The following is an 18,914-nucleotide window of genomic DNA, read 5'->3' as shown; positions in this document are numbered from 1 at the left end:
ATTCAGCAATTTAAAAGCAGGAAAATGGCAAAACTAGAATAAACTTACAATAAAATAGCCTGATTTAAGGCAGGCTCACCCAACAAAGTCCATCACTGCCTTTAAGAAAATGAACTGGCTGGAACTAGCTAACCTTCTCACCATCTCACAACTAAAATGGCCTTTAAAATCGTAAAATATCCACCAAGAGTCCCATCTCTTTGTCTACAATGCTACTCTAGTATATACCCCTAAGAAATCTAATATCTAAACAACAATATCAAGTATAAACCAACAGTTACAACAACCTCAATGGCAAATTCTTATATTCACCAAAATCCTGAATAACATTCCCATACCCTTAAAAGAATTAGCCTCCCTCAACACCTTCAAAGGGAAACTAAAAGTATGCGTCATAAACTCATGAATGTGCACCCATGGTACCACACTGACTCCCCTAATTCTTCATTACCACACCTTTGTAAAGACCATGTATGTCAAAACACAACACTATGTGGCGATAACACCTCCTAAGACAGTCAAACCTTATACATATTCCTATTAAATACAGATTCTCCTCTAGAGCTTGGCACATCCTGAAGTGTCCAGTATCTCCATATTACTGGTATAAAATACACCCTGTTGCATAACGCAGTACATCACATATTATTTTATCCTTTGTTTTTTACCCACAACATTCTTAATCCCATTTTGCTACTGTTGCATTCTCTACTCATTCCTAAATTAGCTACCAGCTTACTGAAATTTCTTTGTATAATATAATAACAGTGATTTCTCTTAATCCATCCTTCAGATGAGATGATAAACCAAGGTCCCAACTACCTAAGGTGGATGTAAAAGAATCCACAACACTTATCAAAAAAGAGTATAATGGAAGCTCCCTCGTACCAAGGCCAAGTTTCCCCCTAGTCTGTGTGAATACCACCTCAGGTCTCCTCTGAAAAGTGGTCACTGAACTAGTGGGGCTAACCTAGTCAAGAAAAGTAAAAATAACAAAAATGTATGCAAGTTATGTATTTTTAAGTACTTTTTTTAATCAAGCAGCTATGTATGATTATATCTTATGTGTGAAGCTTTTCTCCCTGGGCCTCCACTGAGAAAAGGCGCACAACTTAATCCGATTCCCGGACAAGAAAACAAATTAATAAATACAAATAAACAAATAAAGCAGGTGCACATGGTAATACTAAATGTAAGTATTTCCTTTGTGGTACTGAAAACAAAGCTTATGTGAGTGCAGACAAATGTAGTCAACTGAGTGCCAGCACCAAAGTAAATACTGTGCTGAAACTTAAGTACTGTGTAGCTTTGCCTCCACTTAAGTACTAAATGAAAGACACTGGTGAACTGCTAAAAGTTTCTGCATTAATTCACCTCTGTAAATACACTGTAGATGAAAAGCATACCATTACTACCTTCAAGTAATACAACCTGAAATACTACACAATTTTAATTATATTACAGCTTATTTACAACTCAGACTAGTATGAAAAACATTCTGTGCATCACAAAAACTTTTGGATTTTATATACATTTGATAAAAAAAAATTCAACCATCTCACCTGAATTTCTGAACTGCCTCATTCCTTTTAAAACTTTTCCAGGCCTGAACCCTATCTTCCCACTGAAGCCGGTCTGACAACTCCCTCCTCAAATCTTGCTCCATTAGATTGACATAGAGCTTAGCAACTGCTCTCTTATTGGCCAGGATTGCTTGGTTTATCATCTGACCGCAGAAAGAGAGAGAATAGATTAACATGATGGGAAAAGAGTGATGAAAATCCATTTCTAACTCAGGAAGCTCAATATATCCGAGCTGGACAAGTTATGTAAAATGTAGTTTTATAAGTTCCTTTCTAGGACATTACTGTGAACATTTTCAGGAAATATATTTCATACCTGCACTCTACACAACTAAATCCATTTCACAGAAAGATATATAATTATAATACTAATTTGTATGACCGAATGAACAGCCATGCATATTCTACAACTAGACAGAGAATATGTGTGTGCCTGGCAAGTTCTGATGAAATGCTACCTGGTCACACTTTTCAAGATGCTTTCTTTCTGCTAGTGCTCACATTTCCAGGTTGTCAGTAATATATATATATTTAAGGCAACTACTGATTTCTGACCAGATAAAGTTTGATGACTTCATGCAAAAATTGCATACCATGTTTAAACAGCAGCTCAGATGCCTCAGTATTTCAAAGACCATCCAACCTTTACAAATATTACATTTGAGTTACCACTGCAAACTACGATTATTTCCTGATGTATATTTCAGGATAATATTTAAATATGTGAGTGAAGGAAGTACATTTACCCTTTATGTCTACATGTCTAGGGGCTTGCATTACTTATAAAGAGCATGCATACACAGGCAAACAATACAACTAACAAATGAAACGCATTTTAGACCTCAATATAACTCAGATAGATTATAATGAACAGAAACAAACTGTGCTTACCTCAATATATTTACATTACTGGCAAAACAATAAATGTGGTAGTACTGAAAAAAGCTAATAGGAAAAAAACTACACTCATCACACATGATGAATAATGAATACACCAGCTTACAGTATCAGTACAAATTACAATAAAATGAAGATACAAATGTTATTAGCTATGATATACAACTTATCTCATCCTGTCCTCTAGTTAGCTAATTTGCTTCTATCGCATCAGACTTTGCTTCAGCCATTGGTTAAAGTCTAAACCCCATATCAGTACCACCAAATCACACTTTATGCAGCTTGTCAAGAATGTGGGAAATGGCAGAATTTGTATCTCAAAAAAAAAAAAAACAATAATAACAGTAGCAAAAGAATTAATACAAAAATGGAAACTACAGGAAGGGTCAGAGGCAAGAATAAATGTAAGAGAGGTTATTTCAGATGGACTGGGTTTGCGTATGGGACTTTAGCAGAGATGTCCACTCTCCTCCTAGTTGTTTGCACTTTACTTGGGAGTCTTTGGCTAGAAAAATAAGAGGCTCACAACTTCCAAGTTACACATTATATGGTTGCCCAGAAAAAATGCATCTATTTGAGGTGGACTTTATACTGTATACGGCATGACAATACCAGAAAAATCACATTCTTATTCTTTTAGCTATAATGAGACAATTTCAAATATTTTCTGGATATAAAGTGTACGAAGGCAAGACAAAGGCAATAGCAGTGAACTATGTGTCTACATATTACTTAGTTTAGCAGTACCCATATTTATGGGGCCAAGATTAAAATAAAGTACTTGGGTATCTGGGTTAAAAAGGAAGCAATACTGGTAGTCAAAAATATCTGGGGAAAAAATCAAACAAAAGATAGTTGAAAAATTTATACCATGACTATGATTATAGATGTAGACAACAAGATCCAAGAAGTGAAAATGTTTTTAGTCCTAGTGCAGGTCAGGCCTACTTTTTCAGCCTCAAAAGAAGCTACAGGCAGGAATAAATAAAGACTCAAAAGAGTTCATACAGCAAGGGAAGAGAATGTAGGATAAGTTACAGTTTATTTAGTTTCAGTTAAAAGAATTATACTGTGCAGTCCCCTGGCTATTTGTCTGTTTCTAAATCCTCCTTTTTGCTACACTGCATGTTTAGCCAAGGAGAATTAATAGACTGTACCTCCATACTGCTAACAAAACTGGTGCACCTGTAACTTTCAACTCTTTTTACAGTCCTGCATTTAATTTCATTGTTTCTAGTCAGAGTGTAAACTTGCTGAGAGCAGTACTGATTATTCACTGACATGGGATTAATTTACTGATGTATCTAAGGTGTAGACATGACTGTCTGGAGTTCTATCTGCTTTCTTATTAGCTCTTTTGATTTAGCTGCTCAGCGTAATAGTGGTGACTGGCACCCAAAGCAACAATGTAGTGTGCTACATTCAACAGATACAGACACTTTAATTTTCAAATTCTCCCTTAGGAGCCTTAGTTAACTCCACCTCCCAGCTCCAACTGAATAATGTGCAGACTCAGTGGTACCTCATTGTACCCTTAAAGCTGATCTCATAGCATATTAGCTCTCAGCCATCCTGATTTTCACACAATGTCTAGATTTTTGTGTTATATTTTGGTCTATTCCTCATAAAAGTTGTGTTTTTTTGACAATCACAAAGGAATGAAGTCACTAAATAATGCAATACATTTAAGTTTCAGACTTCATATCCTTTAGAAAATGCATGCTAACAGAAATCTTGTTGTTATAGCACACTTCTATGTTTATAAGAACAATATTTAAAATCTGTTCTTATTTTTGGGCTTTGTCCCCCCCCCCCCCCCATTATTTTAGGCATTGTCCAGATTTCTTGTGGAAAGAGGTTGAGAGGTATGTATCACAGCCAGTCTATGCAAATTATTTACCAAATGAGTGGTTTTAGTTCTGAAACCAAATCTTCTGTATTCTCACTTATACCCTAAAACAAAATACCTCAGTTGCGAGTGGAAACACTACCCTAAGAGGCTCCAGTCTGCATGAAGAGTTGCACTTTCTTTGTGTGCAGACTCAAGGTGTTTTCTTTTAGACATTTAGTACTTCAGTAACTCAGCTCCAAAACTCACAGGTGTTAATCCCCCTTTAGCCATACTGTAGGAATCTAGCACCATGGATTTGCACTTCCTAACTGACTCTGCACCCAGCCTGGTTGAAATTGGTATTGTGAGAAATGCAGAAATTGCCTAGTCTTTACTGACAACCACCTACTACTTAAACAAAATGACACAGTGTATAAGAGATGTAGCTATTCAATGTCATTGGAAACAAAGCTCTCACTCAAAAACACTACAAACAGCAAGCAAGTTGTCAATACCACACAACACTGAACTAAACCAATCACACACAGCTTGGGCTACACACATAGACCTACATATGCGGAGGTTCTTAAAAGCAACTTACATACGTCATAAAAGCCTCCTAAATGTAACTTAAGAACCAAGTACTCTCAGCAACTTCACAAAAAGCACAACACAGGCAGGACCCACCATAAAAAATAAATCAAAGAGTTACATTGTCTCAAGACAAAAACTCGAAAGGCAGGCCTCTACACAATCCAATCTCCTAGTTATAGATGACTCCAGAATAAGACACACCATTGCACCACCCACCAAGCTGTGCAAGAAGGTCACGGTCACTTGCCTATCAGCAGCCTCATCACACACGCACCCAGTTCCTTGCACCACAAGTACACATATGACACATTCACAGTGTACGTGGGTGTGAATGACATGACAGGTACCTCCTTGGACTACATGAAGACAGACACAATTGAGCTCACAGAATCTGTGTCTGATGCAGGCATGAACTTAGCCATGAGCAGCATCCAGCCATCACCAAGAATGATGCCATAATATGAAAAAAAAAAAAAAAAAGATTACAGACTTTAACAACTGACTTAGTTTCTGGTGTCAGGCAAAGTGGGTAAAATATGCATCAGTTGGGGAGGAGATGGTAGATGGTTCTAACTGCTTTGCCTGAGATGGCCTGCACATAGTTCCTCCAAGGCTTTCATTTACTGGTTAATTCCTTTTCTAACCCCACAGTGTCCTTTTTAGGCAACATTAGTCTTCTACAGCTTCCAACATAACAAATTCAAGAGTTGCCTTCTATAATAATTGGACTGAGGGTGGGATACAAAGCAGCCTAGGCTTGATGACCAAGACGAACAGTGGGCAGATTCACAAGTCCAACCACTTACAGTCAATGTCACTGTAGTAGAATGTACTCCTAAATTTTCCCCTTATTTAGGTCTCCACACCCACTTGGCTATCATATTTTCCTTCACAGAGCAAAGCCTGTGAACATTACATCAGTCCATTAAATAGCAAGAGGTCTGCCACAAGGCATACCTCTGTAAACTTTTACATTAACATGATTGTCTTTGTGCAGTAGCCAGTGGACATTACATATGCCCTTAAACAGAAGGAGATCTGCCACAAGGCACACCTCTGCGAACTTGTACACTGACATCTATGTCATTGTGTAATATAAGCAAGTTCAACATGAAAAGCCTCAATGAAGATAAATTTTAACTAGTCAGAAATATGCCTAACCAATGCTAGAAAGGGGCTGGGACATCCCACCCCTAAAGGAGTAGCCCTTGCACTCTAAGGACGACTTACCAAGTGTGGCCAGTGTCCTTTCTTTTGACCATTAGATTACACTGCTAACCATTTACTATTTACACTTAGTTTCTTGTTACCTGCATTCAGTAAATGGAAGAAAACCTACTCTACTTTCTTCCTTGCTAAGTGCTCATCACCAGCTATAAAACTGATTACTTTCTGTGGGTGGGGAGCCTGCTATGCTCATATTGTTTTGCTCTGCTACCCTACTCTCAGTTTCCACAAACCCCACCTTAGTCTACCATTATACTTCCCACCTACAGCTATCACCCATAACACCCATTCTCTAAACCTCCTCAAATAACTTCAATACTATCATCAAAACACTTCTGTTTCTATTCACCAGTTCCCAACTTCTATCTACATTTAGCATCATTCATAATAACCTTTCTCCCTCCTATTCTACTTTGCACTATACCCACTCCTACTCAGACCACTCCAAAACACCCTCTTCCATTCATGCCTGTGATCTTCTCTTATATACTATAATCAGATTAATATGTATGTATCATGTCTTCCTGTATAATATCTCTCTGCCTTCCCCTCATTTCCCAGTACTGCTTATACCCTCTACTTTCAATCTCTTCACATTCATACACAATGAAATTAGTACTTTTTGCTTTACTGCCTTTCCTTACTCATACCTATTCTACACCGTTAACAGACCCCCCCATCAAATAAATTCATCCTCATTTGTATTACTATTCCCCATGCCTATACTCTTACATAAGTCATACTTTTACTATAACAAAACAATTTATCACCAAAGATAAGAAAACCTACTACTCAACCAATCAAAATGCTAATAATCCAAAACCATTTTGGGCCTTAATCAATAAACCATTAAATCCAGGACAATCTACACAGCCAACACCAAACACAAAGAAACAAATTGATACCGTAGCCAATGAATCCAATACCCCCTTTATACAGACAGTGTAGTCATTAACCAATCAGACAAAGAATCAAGCTCTTGAGGTCCCTACTCATTTAAATAATGTCCTTCAGCATTACTTTATCCAACTATTTCTCACAGATACCATCAAAAATTAAAGCCTACTACAACTGCCACTGAAAACCTGCTAAGCAAATATCTTCAAATAGCAGATGAGGCTACTGCATATCCAGTTTCAAAACTGATAAATTAATACACATCTGAAAATAAAGTCCCCTTGCTATGGAAAAAAAATAATTCATTATTCCACTGCACAAGAGTGGAATATATACAGATCTTTCAAACTAAAGACCAAATGCAATTGTATGTCCCTTATGAAAAATGTTAAAAAATGTTAGAAAAATGTATTCATATGGAACTTTTCAACTAATAGATAACCAGCTCCTGTCTAAAGGATTCCGTTCTTATCACAGCACAACTACTGCTTTGTTGAATTCTGTCAATGCTGTCAACACCCACATAAATGCCACAAGCCTAGTCTCTTTCATCTTCGTAGACTTATCAAAAGCTTTTGCTACTGTATCCACCAGAAATTCTTATATAAACTCTCATCCATAGTGCTCACCAACTCTTCAATGTAGTGGTTCCATAGCTGTCTCTGGGACAGAGCACAAGCAGTCAAATGGAAAAATAACGCTATCCTCTTTCTTACCAGTAAGTATTGGTGCCCCACAAGGATTTATACTAGACCTCATAGCTTTCAATATATTCATCAATAACCTCTACACTGCTAGAACAATGCTATCCTAGATAAATACATGGATAATTTGACCCTAATTTGCTTTGCCAAATCTTGCCTCTGAACTCCAGCACCTTACTCAATCCTTTTTATTGAAAGAAACATGACTAAATAATTCACAGCTTCTTCTAACCCATAAAAAACATAAATAACTGCTCTTCACCTCAAAACACATCTGAACAAAACAACACTATTCACTGTCATCTTGTCCTACAACAAGTAAACCACACAAAATTACTGGATGCATCATAGATGACCAATTGAAATTCAACCACCATGTATCATACCTGGTTAAAAAACTCATCAAAAATTAGGTACATTATTCAAAGGAGATATAGAATATGAAATGGGATGAAATAATGTTCAGAGAAATTGAAGCAAAATTAAAAAAACTCCTAACTGAAAACCCCCAGGCCCAGATAGAGTACTTAAATTCTAGCTAAAAATATTATCTTTATATGAAAATTTAGCTCTGAATAAGAACCACTTATTTGCAGATCCGGAACAGACACCAACCTGATTAACAATAGGAAAAATGATACTCCTCCTTAAGAGTGAACCTGCAAGCTATCCTAAAAACTATAGACCAATAATTTGCCTTCTGAAGATGTGTAAACTATATAACAGAATTGATGCTACCAGAGTTTATAGCCATTTAGAAGAAAACTCAATCATAGCAAGAGAGCAACAGGTTAACCAAAGAAAGTCATATGGAACAAAAGATCATTTGTTAAATAAAGCCATAATGGAGAATTGCAAAAAGAGGAAGAATCCAAGTATGACATGGACAGATTACAAAAAGCATCTAACAGTATCACACATTCATGGATAAAAGAGTGCTTACATATGTATAAGATATATTAAGAAGTTATGTACCTACCATAACGTTCCATGTTAGTTGTCTTCTCTCGCCTTCTTTCTTGCTTGATGGGTTCGGAGCCGATCCCTCGGCTCCGACTCGGCACTTGCTAAGCTCGAGAGTCACTTTTACCAGCTCGAGGCAGCCCCATATCCCATGATGCAAGGCGGTAAGTACCCAGATCTCGTTTGATGACAAAGGGCAATAGCACCAAGCATAACATACTTCCCAAAGGAAGAAAGAAAACTTACAGATAGAAGAAGGACCAGGTCTGAATGGTCTTCAGCATAACAGTTTCTTATAACAAGGTCTGTCCAGGCCAGGGGGAAGGAGGGAGGGTCGCAAGAAAGAAGGCGAGAGAAGACAACTAACATGGAACGTTATGGTAGGTACATAACTTCTTAATGTTAAGTTGTCAATCTCGCCTTCATTCTTGCTTGATGGGACCGCGTCCCTAGCACCTCTATCCTGGGTGGCTCAATGGAACAAACTCTTGAGGACTGTAGAGCCAAAACTGGCTCTGTCCCTGGAGGCCAAGTCCAATTTGTAATGGGAAACAAAAGTGTGAGGAGTGGCCCAAGTGGCCGCTGCACAAATAGTGTCTAAAGGAAGTCTAGCTTGAAAAGCTGTAGAAGTAGCTAAGCTCCTAGTTGAATGTGCTTTAGGTTTTGAGCACAGCTGTTTTCCCCTGAGCAGATAAATTTCAGAGATGACTGAAGAAAGCCATCTAGACAAAGTCACTTTAGAAACAGGAAGGCCTTTTTATTATCCGCATAGGAAACAAAAAGTTGATCAGATTTTCTAAATTTTTTGTTCTGTCCAAATAATATCTAAGTTGACGGTGGACATCAAGATAATGTAGCTTTTGTTCAGCTCTATCTGAATAGTTAGGGAAAAATACAGGAGATCAATGGATTGATTCAAATTGTTCTTTGAAGCGACCTTAGGCAAAAAGGTTGGGTTAGTTCTCAAAGATACTCTGTCTTTGTGAAAAACCAAATAGGGGGGTCGAACCGAAAGAGCATGAAGTTCAGACACCCTCCTGGCCGATGTAATAGCCACTAGGAATAAAGTTTTCCAAGAAAGATATTTCAGGGAACAAGAAGCAGCTGGCTCGAAGAGGGGAAGAATCAAGGATGTCAGCACTAAATTTAGATCCCACTGAGGAGGAGGATTCCTGATTGGAGGCTTTAGTAGGAAAATTCCTTTCAAGAAGGCCCTGCAGAGCCTATGGGACATAATATTATGATCTGCTATCCCGACATGAAAATTGGAAATAGCAGCCAATTGAACTCTGACTGTGGAAGAAGAGGAGCCTGCATGAAAAATCTCTGCTAAAAAGTCCAGGACTGCCTGAACAGGGCAGTAAAAGGATCAATATTCTTGGCCTTAGCCCAATAAGAGAAACGTTTCCATTTGCTTGTATAAATCCTCCTGGTAGAGGATTTTAGCGGTTACTATGATGTCTCTAACTGGGTTAGAGATCAAAGGAAGCCTGGCTAAGGAAGGAAGTGGAGCAACCAAGCTGTGAGGTTGAGAGAAGGGATTGACCGGTGCAGCTGACCCGATTGGTGAATCAGAAGATCTGGCACTGGGTCCAGATGCCACGGCTGCACCAAAAGGTGATGATGGAGGAACGGGAACCAAACTTGTCGAGGCCAGTAAGGGGCAATGAGAATCAATTTGGCTCTCAAAACGGTAGCTTTCTGGATAACCTGAGGGATCAGAGGAAATGGAGGGAAGGCATAAAGAAGTCCCTGGGGCCAATCCTGGGTCAGAGCGTCTCTGGGGGGATGGCCTGAAAGAGGGAAGAGGCAGAAGAAGTCTGGACATTTGCTGTTTTGGGGAGTAGCAAAAAGATCGCAACATGGACGACCCCATTCCAGAAAAATCTCTTCCGCTATAGATTGCTTGAGAGACCACTCGTGAGGCATGAGAATAGCTCTGCTCAATCTGTCCGCTACAATGTTGGTTTTCCCAGGGATATGCGTTGCTACCAGAAACCGATGAGAGGAGATCGCCCATTGCCATAGTCTGAGCGCTCGACACAAGGGGTAGGACTTGGTTCCGCCCTGTTTGTTGATATACCAAACTACAGACATGTTGTCTGTGTGGACTGCAATTGTCCCTACGGGAAGAAAGTCGTTGAGGGCTTGCAACGTTAAAAGCACTGCTCTCATCTCCAGGACATTTATGTGCAGATGGTACTCGAACGGCTGCCACCTCCCATGAACCATCCTGCCCTGATAATGACCCCCCCCACCCGATCAGGGAGGCATCCGTGGTGACAGTGGCTATCGGGGATGGGGGTACAAAGTACCTGCCTTGGTGAACCTGAGGAGATGTGATCCACCAAGCAAGATGCTCTTTGCATGTCTGTGTCACCAGAATCTGGTGACACATTGGAAGTTGTTGGTATGACCATTGTGTGAACAGCATCCACTGAAGAAGGCGCATGTAGAATCGAGCCAGGGGAAGAAGAGTAATGGCCGCAGCCATGAGACCTAATACCTTTAGAACCATTCTGGCCTGTACTTTCTTGTTGGCCAGAATGATCCTGACATGACTCTGAATGTCTGAAACTCTTTGATTTGTAAGGGTAGCTGACATCCGAACAGTGTTTAAGTTTGCGCCTATGAAGGTAATAGACTGGCAGGGCAATAAGGATGACTTTTCGAAGTTGATCGAGATGCCCAAATGAGAACAAAGGTTTATTGTGTAATCCTGGCTTGTATAAGCTGATGCCTGGTGGTGGCTGACAGGAGCCAGTCGTCGAGATACGGAAACACCTGGAATCCTTGACGTCTCAGGTGAGCCGTGACCACTGCCATGCATTTGGTGAACACTCTGGGGGCTGTAGTGAGACCAAAGGGCAGGGCTCTGAACTGGAAATGACTGGACCCCAGCCGAAGCGGAGAAATCTCCTGGAGCGTCTGTGAATTTTGATGTGATAGTACGCATCCTGAAGATCTATTGAGCACATCCAGTTGTCCTTCTGTAAGAAGGGCAGAATTGATTGAAGAGTGACCATTCGGAATCTTGTCTTCCTGACAGACTTGTTGAGTCTGCTGAGATCCAATATTGGTCTCCAGTCTCCCGTCTTTTTGCGGACCAAAAAGAACCTTGAGTAGATTCCGGCTCTGAATGGTCTATTGTAACTGGCTGAATGGCTCTTTTTGCAGTAGTTTTGAGACTTCTAACTCTGCAATTTCCTTAGACCGGTGGTACATCTGGAAGGGAATTTGAGGGGAAGGGACTTTCCTCGAAAGGAATTATGTAACCCTTGGATATGATCGACTGTACCCATTTGTCTTGAGTGAGGGAATGCCAGGCTTCTGGGTACAGTGATAATCTTCCCCCGACTGCCTCCAAGGAGGGACAGCCGGGCAACATCTCAGGGATGCTGAAAGGGTTTGTCAGAGAGAGGCTCTCTGTTTCCCTGGTTTTTTGGACCCCCTCTGCCTCTAGAGTGGCATCTGTTGTTGTTACCCCCTCTGCCTCTAGGGGTAAACTGACCACGTGAATCCGGCGTGACTCCTTGGGATTTACGGAACCACATTTTCCCACCTTTCTGTCCTTTGGGATAAGGTCTAGAAGGGGTGGAAAAACGGACTCCCACAGCAGAAAGAGTCTTGCCGTCCTGTTCGCACCTGGTCAAAGTTTCCTTCACCTGAGGGCCAAACAAAGCTGACCCATCAAAGGGAGAATTTGTGAAGGACGCCTTAAAGGGATCAGCAAAATCACATAGCCGCATCCAGGCTTGGCGTCTAAGAGCCACACCTGTGCCTGCGGCTCTACTCGCTCCATCAGCAGCATAAGATATTAGCCGCATGGAGGAGTTTGCAATGGAATTAAGGGTTCCTAGCTGCAAAGCATTCTTTTCTTGAGCTCCTGCAGCTGTAGGATCCTGTACTACTTCACCCAGCTCCTTAAGGATATCCCTCTGGAGTCTGGTGAAGTGACACAGGTAATTCAGCGAACGCATAGCAAAGGTCGCTGAGGAAAACATCCGCCACCGCACCTATCCATGGTCCTAGAGTCCTTATTAGGAGGATGGACGGGTACGGAAGGATCTGCAAGTTCCTTCTTGGTGGCCGCAGCCACCACCATGGCATCAGCGGGGACACCCTTAGTAAGGAATTGCTTGTCACTCGGGGCAGTGATAAATTTTGAAGGCCTCCTAGGGACTGGCTCTACAGAGTCAGGAGCTGCCCACTTCGGGCAATAACCTGCATAAGGGGGTCGAAAGGCGGAGACACCCAGGAGGTGGAGGGTCGATATCCAAACGCCTCTAGGTATACTGACTCATCCTCAGAGGGATTGTTGGTGGGCCAGTTTCCCCTCTGTTTAAGGAGTTCTAGGATGTCTGAGAAGGAGACATCCTCAGAGGGGGATCTAGGGGATCCCTCTGACTCATCAAAGTCAGTATCCGAAGTGACAGACTCGGGGGAGTCTACATGTTTCCTCTTACAAGTCCTCTTCCTAGGAGGATCTCCCGAAACATCAGGAGAATCCTCGGAAGAGGGGGAAATTCCCAATGGGGAAACCTGAGGCGGAGGATCTCTGGGTCCTGTAGCAAGAGAAGTGGCAGAGATGTCAACAGGCACTATAGAGGGAGGAGCTACGGGAACAGACTGCTGACTGATACCAGTGGCCAGCACACTCTTCATCACCTCGAATGCTCCCTCCCAGGCAGGTCCGAGAGAACCCGTTCAAGAACTAGGAACTCCAGGGACCACCGAAGGGAAGTCTCCGAGGCAGATGTCGGAGCAGAGCTCACCAAGGCCGAGGCTCCAAGGGGAAGAGCGGGTTCAGACAAGGGTCCGATGCCACTCACCCCCTCGGAGGAGACCATGGAAGCCCGACCACGAATCCCTCTAAGAAAAGTCTCGAAGAGGAGATAAGAGTAGAGGCTGAAGGAACAGAAGGGGGTATCTGTCTTCCAGCCGTAGCAGTAACCATTCCCGAAGACTCCAACTCCAAGCTCTGGGGTAGAGTTGAAGGAGGAACTGTAACGGGGTGTGGACCAACAGTCGTCTGTTGAGACGGACTATGTAACATTTGGGCCAGTACCTGTGACTTAAGTAATCTGCTGACCACTCTCTCTAGGTCATGGTCTGAAAGTCTGGATGACCTTGAAGATCGGCTCCGATGGCTCCGTTCCGAAAAGGAGAGGTGAAGCCGGAGCCGAAAGTATCGGCTCCAAGGAAGGAGACCTCGACCTCTTCCTGGAATGAGCCATCGGAACCGATACTATAGATCCTGTCGGAGCCGAAGACTTATCTGAGCCGACAGGAAGCCTCGATGCATCGGCTCCAGCCGGAGCCGATTCAGCCACAAATGTAACGGTGTCGGAGTCGATCGGAGCCGACACCGATGCCTGTGCCACATGGTGGTCGGAACCGATCGGAGCCGACACCGAAGTGGTCGATGCAGAATCGGCACCGATAGCCATCGGTGCCGAAGGCTTTGTTAAGCCAGAATCGGCTCCAGCCGGAGCCGATCTCGACTCAGAATGAGTCGGAGCCGAGGCCGCAGGCTTAGACACAGAAGCCTGGGCCTTGGAAGATTTGGCTGATTTTGATGGAGCCGACTTAGCCGGAGAGCCCTCCGGCTTAAGAAGGCCCCTAAGTATCAGCTTGTTACGTCTTTCCTGCAGGACTCTCTGGCTGAAGGAATGACAAATAGCACAGGAGTCCTGCAGGTGAAGAGGCCCCAGGCAATACAGGCAAGAAGTGTGACCGTCTGTCAGAGACATCTTCTGACAGCACGAGTCACACTTCTTAAAACCTGAGACCCTCTCCTTTGACATGGTGCTTCACAAAACACACACACACACCAGTCAAGAATTAAATTAAATAAAATACCAAAAAGGTATTACTATAAAAACAAACACACACACCCTAACAGGGAGGGGATGGGAAGGGTAAAGTTTGACTAAAAAAAATTAGAAGAGACAGGGATTTTCTGTCAGAAAATCTATATAATTTGCTTAAAACTAAAAATTAAAGGTTTTTTTAAGCAAAAGGGGCTTAAATATCAAAAAGTGAATCACTTACCAGGAGCTGGTAAAAGGAGGACCTCATAAGCGAAGCGGCAAACGAGATCTGGGTACTTACCGCCTTGCATCATGGGATATGGGGCTGCCTCGAGCTGGTAAAAGTGACTCTCGAGCTTAGCAAGTGCCGAGTCGGAGCCGAGGGATCGGCTCCGAACCCATCAAGCAAGAATGAAGGCGAGATTGACAACTTAACATCCTATGTTTAGCAATTACATTACAGTGGCTGTGAAAGTGTCAAACCACTTTGCAGCTAAGCCATGATAATTGTCCCAGGGATAAAAATTCAAATGGGAATATTTCAAGGTGACTTTTTGTCACTGCTGCTCTTTGGCTTGCCCTTATCCCATTAAGGTGTCTATTTAACAGATCAGGTCATGGTTACAAAGTGGATCCCAGAAAACAAACAAGTGTAAAGACTTCTCATCTTTTTGTGGATGATTTAAACTATACTACATCAGTTGAGGAGCTGAAAGCACAACTGCAAATGGTTACATTTTTCTCAGATGATCTAAGAATGTCATTTGGTCTTGATAAATATGCCAAAGCAACATTTAAAGCAGGAAAGTTGCAATATCAGGAAAATATCAGTCTAGGACAGGAATGTGAGCTAAAGGAACTTGAACAGAAGGGAGTGTATAAACATCTGGGAATTGTTGATGGATTGAAAATAAAACATTAACAAATATGAGCAAAACGCTGCAAAGAATATTTTAGAAGACTAAAATTAATATTGAAAACAGCTCTGGCATCTAAATTTGCTTTTCCTGTTCTAACTTACAGTTTTGGGGTGATTGGCCAAAAGGCATTGGATCAGTTGGACAGGAAAAACAAGAAAGATGTTTCACACTTATTAAATAACATATAAAAATCAGTGTAGACCAAGATTCCTCATTCTGAAGAAGGTATGGGCCTCCTTGAAATTCATTACATGTATATATCTGCAATCATCGGACTGCATAAATATCTTCTGACTTCAACATATCCAAACCTACTGAAAGTTTTAAAACACAAAGAGAAGAAGTCTAAGATGACTTCCTTACTTAGTGTAGTAGAACCATATTGGTGTCAAGCAGGAATGGATATCAAACCAGAAGTAGAAAAAAAAATCAGGCAGCAACTGAATGTGCCAAAAGAACAAAAGAAAGATTATAAGGAGAAGGATCAGACAAGAAATGTGGAAAAGGTATAAATATAGTTGCAAGTACATAAAACTCCTGAAACAACCACAATGTTGATCAGGATCTAATGCAGGAATGGTTAAGGAGAAGTGAATTTAAACCAAAAGATGAAAGGTTAATATTGGCAGCCAAGGATACTGGACTATGTACATGTGAGTTGATAAAGTCCATTCAAATGTGGAAGAAACAGACAACTGCTAATTCTGTAGAACAGAACTGGAAACAGTTGCACATCTTGCTGCTGGGTGTGATACACTAATGGCAGAGGTCCTGTATACTGAAAGGCATAATAATGTGGTGAAGACTGCTGCAATAGGGGACTGTGTAAACATTACAATAGTGAAGTAGCTGATATGGGTCTATCAGAAAATCGAGTTTCTGAAAACCCAAACTTAAAAAAAAAAAAAAAAAAAAAAAAGACGACAAACTCTTCACCTCAATAACTTAACTCTACTTTTCTAACCCAACCCTGTTATTCAAACACAAAATCCTGCCTATCCCACTCTCACATAACACACCCCTCCAACCTCACACCAACAAATCCACTCCCTACCACCACTCAAACTCTCCATCCACATTAAACTACCTTATACTCATTCTACACCAAATTTCCCCTCTCACTCTCTGGCGATATCCATCCCAACCCAGGGCGCACTACCACCACACAAACCACTAATTCCCTTCCCAGACTCCCTCAAACTCCCAAATATAGTCACCTCACTACATTCCATGCCCAAAGCCTTCAAAATAAAATCCCTAACCTCCATGCCTGACTTTCCCACAACCACCCTGACATAGTAGCCGTCTCAGAGACCTGCCTTAAACCCTTCATAAAAGACAACAAAATTCTTCCACCAAGCTACCAAATGATTCACAATGACAGACTTAACAAGAAAGGTGAAGGTGTAGCGATAATTTACTCCTCCTCCTCCTATACCATTACCCCATACACCAATCACATCCCAAACTTCGCCAATGCTGAAATAACTATAGCTCTACTAAAAATCAGTAATCACAAATCCATATGCATAACCGCCCTCTATATACCCCCAGCCAATAATATCCCAATACTAGAAGATATCCTCTCCTGGTTTTCCTCTAACATTAAAAATGAAACCTATATCCTAGGTGACATGAACATTAACTGGGCCACTATAAACTCTCAAGCCCCATCTCACACAGTCAACTTCTTCAACTTCACCCAACTAATAAACTCTCCTACCAGGCCAAACAAAGATGGGACCTCTGGCACCATCACTGACTGGATGTCCCTGTTACGGAGATGGACAGAGGAACTTTGCTCAGCAAATTCCTTCTTGGCAGCTGCCACCACAACCATAGCATCCACGGGCACCCTCTTACTCCAAAATTCCTTCCCGACCGGTGGTGTCAGAATCTGATCTTAGGAAATGGCTCAACTGAGTCAGGTTCCTTCTATGCCTAACTAGAGACCAAATCAATGAGCTCATCAGCGAGCAGAGCAACCCAGGAAACAGCGGGCAGAGCAACCAAGGAAATAGATGGGCCAGCTCCAAAAGTTTCCAGAAATACTGATTACTTCACTGAAGGGTTGCTGGAGGACCATCCTCCTCTCTGCTTACGGATCTAAAGAATTTCTTCGAATGAGATGTCTTCTGACGGTGATCACGGGGTACCTTTCTCCTTCATCAAAATCGTTATCCTCTGTGACTGACTCTTGCTGAGAGTCCAAGTGCCTCCTTTTGCACTTCCTCTTCAGAGGGACTTCCTAGTTGGGATGTTCCAGTGAAGTGTCAGAAGGGATTGTAAGACCCTGTTGGGTGGTCTGGATGCCTTGAGCTGGCTCTCCCTGTGGCATAGAATGATGTGGCTCTAAACACAAAGACATCTGGGAACTAGATTGGAGATCTGAAGGGGCTGGATCTGTCCATCCTGTTGGAACAGAGAACATCCTTGTCACTATCTCAAAGGCAGCTCACTGCAGAGAGAAAGAAGACAGCAGCTCCAAGAAGACAGACTTCTGGACCACTGCTTCCCTCTGTCGCAAGAGCAACTCTCTCCTCCAACACGTAAGTCAGAGCTGGGCTATCCAATGCTGAAGCTCCAAGAGGCAGAGATGGTTCTGAAAATGTCAGAGTCAACTCCAATGCTTCGGAACCAACAAGGCAGCTTCAGCTCCAAGAGTCATCCAGACCCAAAGAAGTCAAAGCCAGTGAACTGAGAGAAGTCTTTGGAACTGAAGGTAAAGGTATCTTCGGAGCCAAATGGATAGACCAAGAAGATGTGGATCCAGGGACTCTGAAACAACTGGTGGGATCAGAGAAGGAGCAGATAATGGTGGTGTAACAGATGTATGGGCTCCCTGACCTAACGAGGTAGGAGCCAGGAGAACACCTATTTGTATCTGCGCTGAAAAGAATCTCATCATTCTGTCCACTTCTTCCTCAGTTAAACTCCTGTTAGAATGAGATGAGGCAAGGGATACTGACCTGGAACAAAGTCTCTCCAGGAAGGAAGAGGGAACCCTAGAAGGTACTGGATCCAATGTCAGAGAATATCTTGTTCTTAGTAGTATCTTTAGATCCAAAGAGTTTGGATATGAAGATTTTTTTCATCAGATCTGAAGAAGAGTGGATCTGAGCAGATTTTGGATTATGTCTTGCTTTTTTCTTCGGCGGTTCCAAAGAAGGAATTGAAAAAGTAGATGGCCTTGGAGACTTAGTTAAGGTCTCCTTAATTTTAGTTTTGGGGAACTGAGCCCCAAAGATAGCCTCTCTAAATGAAAATGGAAGCAATCCCTTTAAAATTAGTTTATTTTTTTCTATCAACTATGGCCTTAGAATTTAACTTTTTGCAGATAGAACAATCTTCCTGAAGATGATGAGGGCCCAAACAATAAACACATATGAGCATCTGAAAGTGATAATTTATGCCCACATTTTTGACATTTCTTGAAGGCGGCAGGCCCTTTCTCAGACATGACAACTTTTGAAAGAAAATAGAAA

At 41.8% G+C, this 18,914-nt stretch overlaps 1 protein-coding gene across 1 annotated transcript in view; it reads right to left on the bottom strand.

Moving 5' to 3' along the window:
- The window catches only part of CCDC180 (coiled-coil domain containing 180), a 2,826,277-nt gene that overhangs the window by 2,233,584 nt on the left and 573,779 nt on the right, over window positions 1–18,914 (bottom strand). Inside the window, exon 9 of the mRNA XM_044058396.1 lies at window positions 1,563–1,726. Within this exon, the coding sequence (XP_043914331.1) occupies window positions 1,563–1,726 (164 nt within the window). The remainder of the gene's footprint in view (window positions 1–1,562; window positions 1,727–18,914) is intronic.

Source organism: Protopterus annectens, chromosome 16.part0 (genome assembly GCF_019279795.1).
Source record: "Protopterus annectens isolate FY-2018-M chromosome 16.part0, PAN1.0, whole genome shotgun sequence".
Lineage (NCBI taxonomy): Eukaryota > Metazoa > Chordata > Ceratodontiformes > Protopteridae > Protopterus > Protopterus annectens.
Note: the sequence above shows the minus strand (reverse complement) of the source record. Positions and strands in the feature narration are given on the sequence as shown.